At 41.9% G+C, this 11,534-nt stretch overlaps 1 protein-coding gene across 1 annotated transcript; it reads left to right on the top strand.

The window, feature by feature from the left end:
- The first annotated feature begins 790 nt into the window (after nucleotides 1-790).
- LOC130402376 (protein-glutamine gamma-glutamyltransferase 2-like) lies at nucleotides 791-11,471 on the top strand. Its single transcript, XM_056606524.1, has 6 exons — nucleotides 791-800; nucleotides 6,998-7,114; nucleotides 8,442-8,663; nucleotides 9,286-9,404; nucleotides 10,689-10,817; nucleotides 11,259-11,471. Exons 1-6 carry the CDS (start codon nucleotides 791-793, stop codon nucleotides 11,469-11,471), a joined length of 810 nt encoding a protein of 269 aa, XP_056462499.1.
- The last annotated feature ends 63 nt before the right edge of the window (nucleotides 11,472-11,534 follow it).

Genomic DNA, 11,534 nt, shown 5'->3' with positions numbered 1-11,534 from the left:
GATTGTTATATATTTTTGTAAGAATAAAAAAAAATGTTGAATGCAATTCGTACAATCACCAAATAATGGCCAAAATGAGAGTCTTAATAAAGTCAAGTAATAAAATACATACTTCTGCAATCCTAAAGTGTAGGCTACTTAATAATGGTGTGGAGCTGTTTGAAGTATAATGAATGTCACAGCAAATTGTTGTATTACAAATGTTCATCTGCATACAAGGTTATACAAAGAATGTAGTTTAAGGTTATAAACTATAAACCTATGGAATCGATGACTAACTTTTTGTTTAACTAATATGACATTAATATGAAAAACTCCAACAAACTGACCAACATACCATTGTAGGCCCATTGTCTGAAATGCAGCAGTTATTCTTACTTTTATAACTTTCTTTTCACAATAAAGTTAAACATGAGTTTTTTCTCAACTCTATAGCCGTTACTTTATATTCTTGTTCTTTAAATAAAAGTTTATTTGTGTGTGTGTGTTTGTGTGTGTGTGTATGTGTGTGTGTGTGTGTGTGTGTGTGTGTGTGTGTGTGTGTGTGTGTGTGTGTGTGTGTGTGTGTGTGTGTGTGTGTGTGTGTGTGTGTGTGTGTGTGTGCTGCCGTCCGAGTCTATGTCTATGTGAGGGGGGTCTAGGGGGGCGTGTCCGTCACACCTATTTTTTTTCCTGGTGACGCGCGCGGGACTCAAAATAAAATCCCCTACGCTGCTGCAGCACTTCATTGGTCGCGCGCTGACCCCCACACACTAACTACAGCAACTTGTCTTCAAACTACCCAACAACCATGGCTCAAGGTAAGACTTCATTAAAACGTTTTGAATAAAAAACATACCAATACACCTATAATAGCGTCATGCATTATTTACATTCGCGTTGCAGTAAACCAATTAGTAGGCTAGGCGTTTAAAGTTATTGTAAAGAGGCATAGACAAAAAATAATCATGATTCCTTGAGATGTTAGCGTTTAGGTTGCAGTCTGTTTATAACAATGCCATTCAATACGAGCTTACAACTTATACATTTATGTAGTACAAAGCCGAACAGATTAGCAAAACATTCCAACTGACATGAGCAGGAATGCTGTATAGATAAATAGGAGTCTCGTAGCAATGTCTGCTTAATGTTTGAAAGTCACCAAAGCCGCAACTGTTATCAGAGAATGCAGAAATCCACATATTTTGTGTTGATAAACTGGTTCTCTGATATGTGAAGTAATACTCAGAATTTAGTATTACATTTGTGTACTACTTTTTAGACAGGTTATGCCTTCTGGTCATAATTATCAAAGGCAGCTGTGGACACTGCTAGTAAACGGTTTCACTATGGGCATTTATGTCCTCTGCCATTAAAAAGAAAACACAGCTTTAAAACGCCAAATGTGCATTTTAACCTCAGAGGTTGTCTGTTTCAGTAAGAAAATGTAGACCTACCAAAACATTCAGAGACATCTGTAGTAATTTAATTGAGCACATAAAGATTTTTGACCTATATCAGCAATCTGTTATCTGGCTCTTCCAGAAAACTTCTTCAAACAAATATGTGGTTTTTGGTATTTCGAGAAAACTATTAGCAGAATGGCCCCACATTCCTCTGCATTGGCTTCCTCGATGGCTATCAACTTCAACCATATGTATTCTACAGGGACATAGTGTATTGTTTGACTGCCTTGGTATATCTTCACTTCAGTTGTTGCCCTCACAGTTATACTGGGGAACCATCTGTTTACCATGTGTGAGAGAAACAGCTTAAATGTGGTTTTCAAACATTAAGCATCCAGAAGGAAAAGTTAATGTAGTGCTACTTTTGGTCCAGGATGTTGAGGATTAGCTCATCAAAGTGTAGTATTTACTTTCCTTGGATTTTAATGCTTTACCAGTGTTCACTATTCCCGTCACACATTCTGGAGCTGTGTAGAGTAGTGTCCTCAGTACTTTGGGTGAACCACCTTAGGGTGGCACAGCCAAACAGACCTTCAGTATTCAGGAGTGTTGATCTTTGTTTGGTAAACTGGAAACAAAATTATAACATTTCCTTTCATTTTAGATTCTTAAAGGGAAACAAGCAGCTCTAAACTTTTAAGTTAAGCTAGCTCTACACATCAACCTGTTTTTTAGTCAGGTTGAAGATGTTTAAGCTTAGGACTACTTATTTATGTCCCTGTTGTGTATAAACGTATTATAGAAGTGTGTTTCCATGAGCTCATGGTGAATAAGTAGATGCAGGTCATGGCCTTGGTTATCAATCTGTTTAATGGATAAACAGATTGAAGTGGAACTGTTCAGAATGATCAATGTTGCATAATGTTAATGCAACCGTGAAACTACATCCAAGGCAATTATGAGTAGCAAGAGCCAATGTTAGATGGTTTGGATGCTCCAGATGATTCTACAGCCTAATAAGTCTTTGGATGGAATGTGTGTGTGTGTGTGTGTGTGTGTGGTGTGTGTGTGTGTGTGTGTGTGTGTGTGTGTGTGTGTGTGTGTGTGTGTGTGTGTGTGTGTGTGTGTGTGTGTGTGTGTGTGTGTGTGTGCGCGTGCGCGTGGGTGCGTGTGTTTGTGTGGCCATTTTTGGAGATGAGGTCACAATTTTCCCAACCATTAGCGAGACAAGTGGATTGTATCAAAACATTTCACTGCAAATTCGTCTCAATCTTCCAATTATCCAGAGTATCCATGTTTTCATGCATACACACATAATAGCCTGGTGTGTTTATTCGACCGGCAGAGCTTATCAATATCTAGGCATATTCTCCATAATAATGTAAGACTTACGCAGACAAATAGTAATGCTAATGACTGCTAATACTACTGCTGTTGCTGCTGCCACTACTACTAGTACTTTTTCTACTACTACTCAGCCTAATAGTACTACTACTTCTACTGCTACACAAACTAATAATAATCATTTTTATTTGTGTGAAACATGCAATAGTACCTGTTATATGTCTTGCTAAGGTAAGGCGATTTAATTTATGCAACACATCAAACACAAGGCCATTCGTAGGGCTTTCGAAAGGAAAAATTCCATTTAAAAACATTACGCATATTGTCAAAATATAATAAAAAGTAGAAAGGTAAAATACAAGAAATAAAAAATACTTCTACCCATATCCATATAACATTACACAGTTTCCTAATGTTAGTGTTTCACATTGTGGCAAAGCTAGACTTATGAGCAGGGGTTAATAGAGTCAAGTGAGTTTAAAGACCGCAGGAAGACTCTAAATCTTTCTTCAAACAGTGAGTCAGAGGGTGAGATTCTCTATGTCGCTGTGGGGCACTGGAGGGGCTCTGTATTTACACAGGCATGATGGGAGCGGCTGTCATGGCCAACTCATGTAGTGTGTCTGGTGTCATCCTCTGGGAGATACAATGAGAAACCAAACACACCGCCCATTCACTGTTAAAGGTCCCATGGTATGCTACTTTATGGATGCTTTAATATAGATATTAGTAGGCCCCAAACACAGTATTTGAAGACATTCCCGAAATTCAGCCGTGGTGCAGGAGTACAGCCCTACGAGCCAGTCGCACATTTCCCCAAATGTGCCGTTTCGGTGTCTGTAGCTTTAACGCAAATGAGGGGGAAGGAGGCGGGTCAAGGAGGAGGGTGGGGGTGTGGCCCTGAGCAGCTTGCAGCCACGGTACCATGCGCTAGGGCTGTGCGATAAATCAAATTTTGATCATGATTTCGATTCTTGGGTAAAACGATCTCCAAATTAATAAAATCAAGTTTGAACGATTCTTTTGGAATTTTCCGTTGTCTATAATGTTTTGTGAAAGAGACGCGCATGCGCATTTCAGTCCCTCCCCCAGAGCATTCAACGCGGCCCTCGCGAGCTGTATGTGTGTGGTGACCTTATTCAGAAAACAGCGCGAGCGAGATGGCAGAGGGAGGACAGCCACGTTTACTCGATAAAAAGGGTCGAACACTGAAAACGATGCTTTTCGAAAACGATCGCTGAGGTGGATAAATGTGAAAACGCTGGGTTCACGACAGTGTGGACAGGGTAGACGGAGGCTTTCAGAAACGATGACTTTCGGTTGCCATGACACTGTGCCATGACGCTGCCACAAGCTTGCGCTCGAGACAGAGACGCTCATCAAAAAAATGGCAGGTGAAATGCAAATTATGACCTCTCTGTACAATGTACTAATTTATCTCCAGATACAACTCGACATATTTGCTCAAACATATTCGTTGCTCCAACGCCGGTGGCGAGCGCTCTACTTGATGTTCTTAAGTGATGGTAAAAAACCTGAAAGACTGTTCAAACTGTAGTTGAAGCGCCATTTCTGGACAAGACCGGGTCGAAAATGATTAACCTGCTGATCAACTGTAAATATCAGCTGATCGCACGCCTGTAATCTAAACAGAGAGGCCTGGCGGAGTTGTGTTACCACGACAACAACGGTTTATCAAAATAATTTCAGTGTGAAACGTGGATGCAAAACATTCCGAAAACGATAGTGTGGACGGAGATCGTTTTCATTGCGGATGTGCTTTTTTACATTTACCCGGGTTAGTGTGGACGGGGTCTGAGACGCAATCACAAAGTCGCTTACGACGAATTGGCCAAGAAAAAAAAACACAAGACCTTAATTTTCAAACTCAAGAAGAATCATTTGAAGAATCGTGATTTCAATCTTGACCAAAGAAATCGTGATTCTAATTTTTCCAAATTCAAGCAGCACTACCATGCGCTCTGTTTACAGTGGATGTATCGCAATGGCGAGGCGCACACAGCCTTTATCCGTGTTCTGTAAATATTCTAGAACACACGGGAGTCCTGGAGAACTATATCTAAATAATATGATATTATACATAGATATCTATATCAAATGATATATATTATCACAGCCAAAAGCTGTGTGAGCCTCCAGACGATATTATGAATATTAAACTACCGCGTCGGGTTCTCAGACGTCTCTGGTTCTTCCACTTCCACAGACTGAACCACGACAAGGAGGAGAAAGGGATTGTTGCCCGCGATTGTTGACCGCGGCTGTCTCCCGTCGGAGCCTCGCTGCTGAGGGACCACCGCCTCGGCAGCGGTCAGCGCTTAGGCACCACCCTGCAGTGCCGAGGCGGTGGTCCCTCGGCAGCGGGGCTCAAGCGGGAGACATTCGCGGCCAACAATCCCTTTCTCTTCCATGTCGTGGTTCATGTAGGGCCTACTTCAGGGAGTCAAAGCCAAAGTTCCTTTCCCCCAATTCATTCTCAACCACGGCTGAGATAACCCCCACTACGGGTCTTGTTGTGGAAATACCAGAGAGAGTCCGACGTGTTATGCGCCATAACACCAACAGCAGAACGGTTATCCAAATGACAAGGAATTGTACAACACTTGCGTTACAGTCCTGGAGCTCTATATCTAAATATTAGGGCTTCAGTTCTCAGGGCTTCAGTTCGAACTAGTTATTGTTCTTCTTGGAATGGGTCCATGTTCCTATACTCCCATGTCGCAGTTCATGTACTTCAGGGAGTCCAAGCCAATGTTCCTTTCCCCCAATTCCTTCTCAACCATGGCTGAGATAACCCCAACTACAGTCTCTTTGTGGAAATACAAGATACGTCAATGAACCAACGTGTTATGCGCCATAACACCAACAGCAAACACTTGCGTTACAGTGTGCGTAATCACACACACACACACACATGTGGCGCTCGCACGGTCGTGTCTCATTGGCGTACCAAATTCTCTGGGAGGGCAAGGCAGAGAAAAGGGAGGAGCTTAGATCCTTTATGACGACACATTCCAAATCAGCACGCTTGAGCCACCGTTTTTTCAAAGGCGAGCAGAACACCTAGTGCTCGTTTTACAATGAACGCAAGTTTTAGCCACTGGGGACCATAGGCAGGCTAGGGGAACTCATGTTATAAAACCTCATAAATCGAGATTTTCATGCCATGGGACCTTTAAGATTCCCACAAGGTTTATTGTTTGGTTTTGTAGATCATAAAACAAACGCTAAGTAACAGTAGGCAAGGCAAGGCAAGGCCACTTTATCTACATAGCACTTTTCATACACAAGGCAGACTCCAAGTTCTTCTCATATAAACATTGTCAAACAATAAAATGTATCAAAAAATAATTAATCGAAAAGAAAACATATACAAAAAATATATATAGTAAAATAGATAGAAAATAAAGGCAGGTTACTTTTAGAAAGTGCAATGTATTTAAGATTTAGCAGGAAGCTAAAGCATAGAAGTAAAAGTTAAGCCGTTTGTTGCAAATGAGACATGCATCTGGTTAGTGCAGAAACCATGTAGTTATGTGGCAATGGATTATGAGGAAGTTCCTTAACAGTGCACTAAGAAAAATATGACAGTATCAATATTTGTTTATAGTGAAGTTGTGGTCAATGGTCCACATACAAACTTGATACATTTAGGAATTGTGTCAAATAAACCTGCCTTGTTAAATCTATGAACTTTGTGTTTTGCTTACACAAAAAGGTCATCGGCTGTGTCACTACAAAATCTGTACGTTTTCCGCTGTGGAACACGTGGCTATACTGAGACTGGGTTGTACGTTGACCATTGACCACAACTTACCTATAAACAAATGTATATGCTGTTTTATTTTCCTCAGTGCTAGTGAATTTTAATGAATTTCCTCGTAATCCTATGTTCAACTATCTGTTATACTTTCTGCATATATTTTATAGACGCTTGTGGTTAAGAGGACCGTGTAGTTTTCTATAAAGATACATGTGTTTACATCCAGAAAATCCAACAAAACATCGCATAAATGTTGTTTTTGGCCATGGACTTTTTTTGTTACCCACGACTTACTCGTCAACAATAACTCTGGATGATTGTTAAACATGCGGCATCTGCCTAATTTCAAAGCAATAAAAACAATGACGCCAAAAGACAAAACCCTAGTTTGAAGAATAATTTTAATCCGTTACTCTTTTCAGCATTGGACATCGCTACCTGGGATCTGGAGTGTGAGTTCAATAACACAGACCACCGCACAGAGCTGAACGGAATGGACCGCCTCATTGTGAGAAGAGGCCAGCCATTCAGCATCAAACTGAAGCTCCGCTACGGGAGTACCAGGCCGGCCTCAGTTCCCTCACCTGCATCGCGGAAACAGGTAGCTAGTTTGTGTTATACTCTGACCCGGGTTTTGTTGATTCCTACCGAGTGAGTCGGTGGGGGATCAAAATCTGTTGCTGTTCTTTTTCACTTTTCTGTCTTTTCTTTCATTCTTTATTCCTCTCTTTCGTTCTTTCTTCCTCTCTTTATTTGACAGATTTTTTTCTTTGAAGATGGATACACTAGATGCACACACCAAATAAACCATATACTGTTACAGATGTATGCGCGAGAAAATGCCACAAATGGTGGTCAATTAAAGACCTTCCATCACACGCACGCATTCTGTGAGGTTGAGTGTGCTGAGCTGAAATTCGCCCACCACCACGCCAGCCTACACCTGCTTTAGTTCTGCTGTGTATTGTATGTCACCAATGGGTTGAGATATCTGATGTACCCAACTGGGACTGTATAGTGCTCCCTGTTATATGTTGGTATGCTGTTGGCATGCTGTTTGTATTCTGTATCGGACATCTGTATGTCATGCTTTAAATGCTACATCAGGAGCACCAGTAAAGAGAGGGTCAAAACCAAGTATATTACCATTCCATGCAAATAAATGGTTACATCTATGACATGGATGATTTCTTACTAAATGTCCCATTTAGTCAAACATTTTGAAATGCTTCACACAATTGGAAAGTCGAGGAACACGACTGATACATAATTTCCAAGGCATATTTCCATCACGCCCCATCCTTCAGGAAGTCAGGGCTTCAGTTCGAACCTGTTATTGTTCTTCTTGGAATGGGTCCATGTTCCTATACTCCCAGGGCCATTGTGATCCCCGAGGTGATCGGGGGCTTTGGCGCTTGAAGTTGGGAGATCTTTAATCCGCTTCACGCTGACATTGTTGAAACAGTATTTCAAACAACTGTTCATCTCTGTCAGTATTAGTTCACGGTTTGCTATTGTTAGCAAATTTGTTCCCTGGGACCTTATGTTAGTCGTCTAACCAAACAAACAAATTAATAATACTCAAATAATATCTGCCACAATTCTTCACAACCACTTTGACAAGAATGTAATAGAGTGTGCTTAAACAACTGCCGCCTGCTATCAAAGCCAACTGTTTGGAGAAGGAAATGGCATGCAAGCGGAAGGAATGTCTGCTATTAAAGATAAGATTATTGACATTCAAGTATATCTTAAGGGACTTTGAGGACTTAAATGGTCTTGGACTCAGACTAATGCCGTCTCTGAAGCTAAACAAAATTGATTGTGATGCATTCTTCCAAGCCAAGTTTACATAAAAAGTTAGGCAAGCAAAAAACGAAAAGAGTCCCGTTGCAAAGTATTTTCTCATCTCATCTCTTCACACACAGGTCCCTCCCCGTCTGACCAATACGGCACCAGGGCCGTGTTTGATGTTGCTGCCGGCTCGGACAACCCCTCCGCGTGGAGCGCCACGGTCACCAGTCCTCCTGGGAATGTCGTGGCCCTCTCCATCTGCCCCGCCGCTGACGCACCCATCGGCCGCTGGACCCTGACCCTTGGGGGGTCCTGCCGCATTGATTTCATCCTCCTCTTCAACCCCTGGTGCTCAGGTGGGTAAACAGACCAGACGTCTCGCATGTCAGGTACCACACCAAGGAATGCTGCATTGCTTTGGTGTCATGTTGTGGTGCATTTACCACCACACAAGAGAGAGAGAGAGAGAGAGAGAGAGAGAGAGAGAGAGAGAGAGAGAGAGAGAGAGAGAGAGAGAGAGAGAGAGAGAGAGAGAGAGAGAGAGAGAGAGAGAGAGAGAGAGAGAGAGAGAGAGAGAGAGTGAGAGTGAGAGAGAGAGAGAGAGAGTGTGAGAGTGAGAGTGAGAGTGAGAGTGAGAGTGAGAGTGAGAGTGAGAGTGAGAGTGAGAGTGAGAGTGAGTCGGGAGAGGGGAGAGACTCTTCAAACTTTTGAAGGCAGCAGACATTGAATTGATTGAATGCAGAGATTTGGAAGCATACTATTATGTCTGGGTGGGAGCCAAAGCAAAAACATTCCAATATCGACAGTAGGAGTGTGTAGGAGTAGGACTAGGATAAGGTATGTTGACACTGAAAGTTTATCGAATGGAACTCTATCCCTCTTAGTGCTAGGCATGTAATGGCTAGCTTTTCCATTCAGTTCATGTTTTTCATCCACACCGTGTCAATGACATTATTTTTGTTAACGTCCTGGCAACAGGAGATTCTGTGTACATGGACAATGAAGAGTATTTGAAGGAATACGTCCTATCTCAAGATGGAATCATCTACCGAGGCACCCTCGAACAGATTTTGCCTTTCCCTTGGAACTTTGGCCAGGTACCAAAACCAATATTGTCAGCCTCATACCTCATACTCCCATTGCAGACTATCTGTCTGGATTTGAACGCTGGAGCAAAAATGCATCAGTCAGCTCTCAGAAGATTGTATATATATATATATATATATATATATATATATATATATATATACAATGTTGGGAAGGATACTTTTAAAGTGTCCAGTTGCAGAATACAGAATACATGCCCAAAAATGTAATATGTAACGTATTCCGTTACATCACTCAATCTGAGTATTGTATTCTTAATACTTGGATTACCTCCACATTGAATTGCATTTTATTGTACCACACATTGTAATAAAACTGTAATTAAGTGTAGGAATGCCGCATCAAATCCTGCTTACTAAACAGGCCTATTCTGGTGTGTTCTTCTGTTCCAACTGGCTGAATGTGTTCGGCCCAAGTTTCCCTGGAAGTGCACTATATTAAATAATTTGATGTAGAGGAACAAAGACTATAAGGGCAGGGGCGTAGTCAGGACATTATTGCTGGGGGTTGGGCCAGTCTTTTGTTTGGGGTGGCACTTGATAACTTGGCACACAAAAACTAAAACTCACGCACCGCGTCACTCAGAGCGGCCGTTTTCCCACAGCCCGTCAGGCCATAAACAATGGATTGAATAAACGTTCTTATGGGTGCTTAGATGTTGTGCGATGTGTCATGATTATCCGAGGGGGTTCGGCCGATCAAACAATAATTCCCATATTGCGTGCAGATGAGCGGGTGTCCGTTACGTCCAAAGTCAGGGTTCGTATGGAAGCGAACCGAGACCATCTTTTCATGGAGGTCTCGGCCGGCTGATGTAGTGCGCATCAAAGTGAGGTGGTTGCATTCACAACAACGCAAACGTACTGAACCAATGGACAAAACTCGTTTAGTGCGCACTACATGCTGTTGGTGTGAAAGCACGAATAAACTTGTCAAACAGAGAAGTTCAAACTCTTGATAAGAAGTAATTTAAAGGGGACGTAAACGTAAAATATTTTCATGCACACATGTCTTGTGAGATGTTCAACATAGTAATCTAATCCATTTTGTGAACGTTACTAAAATAGGACAATAATCGGACACTAAAAACAAGTTGAAGTTGAAAAAATAAGTTGTTTTTCTACCTGAGGGCGGTCCATTTCTATCTAGCTTTCAAATAAAACAGATTCTTTATCAATGCAGTCAGACCTGCACGCCACTATCAATGAGTAGGTGGAAGGCAATGCATTACTCCCTTCTACTGTTGCTTCCTGAACTCATTGTTTCTGCAACAGTTTGAATATGGAATCTTGGATGTCTGCCTCAAAATCTTGGACACCAATCCCAAATACCTGCGTAATCCCGGTAAAGACTGCTCCGGGAGGAGAAATCCGATCTACGTCTCCAGAGTGCTGAGTGCCATGGTATGTACCGGACCGCATTCACATTGTGAGCATTGTGTACATGTGCCATAAAGTTCTCTATATAAAACAGTCTTGCACGTGTTTGTGTTTGTTTGTGTGTTTGTGTTTGTGTGTGTGTGTGTGTGTGTGTGTGTGTGTGTGTGTGTGTGTGTGTGTGTGTGTGTGTGGTGTGTGTGTGTGTGTGTGTGTGTGTGATATGGTGTGTGTTTAGATATTGTATATATTTTTAGATACATAATATCTATATATATAGAGAGAGATTGTACACATTGTATTTACTATCTATACTAATATAGATCTATATGCAAAACAAATTAATTAGACATTGACCAATAGCTGCATATGTGCATATATGAATTATATATATGACGGTACCAATACATTGCCCCATCTACGAGGTAAAACTAGCGTGAATGTTTAACGCTGTGTTTGGTCTGTTAGGTGAACTGTAACGGGGACGCTGGCGTTGTGCTGGGCCGCTGGCCAGCTCTGGATAAATTGTCGTCGGATAACCCCTACGAGGGGGGAGAGAGCCCCATGTCTTGGAAGGGCAGCGTGGATATCCTGCTCAACTGGGACAGCAGCTCTTGTAGTCCAGTACGCTATGGCCAGTGCTGGGTGTTTGCAGCAGTGGCCTGCTCAGGTGATTGCTAAAAACAACAACAACACCGCTGCCATAGTCTAACAAATCAGACTTTACATGACTATCTAAACTAA

Source organism: Gadus chalcogrammus, chromosome 13 (assembly GCF_026213295.1).
Source record: "Gadus chalcogrammus isolate NIFS_2021 chromosome 13, NIFS_Gcha_1.0, whole genome shotgun sequence".
Classification (NCBI taxonomy): domain Eukaryota; kingdom Metazoa; phylum Chordata; class Actinopteri; order Gadiformes; family Gadidae; genus Gadus; species Gadus chalcogrammus.
This window is presented reverse-complemented; position numbering and strand designations above follow the sequence as displayed.

Bases quoted from the DNA above. Each gene is read 5' to 3' on its own strand.
- LOC130402376 (XM_056606524.1), top strand. The intron at 9,405-10,688 runs GTACCAAAACCA...TTTCTGCAACAG, and splicing joins TCCCTTGGAACTTTGGCCAG to TTTGAATATGGAATCTTGGA. The intron at 10,818-11,258 runs GTATGTACCGGA...TTGGTCTGTTAG, and splicing joins CCAGAGTGCTGAGTGCCATG to GTGAACTGTAACGGGGACGC.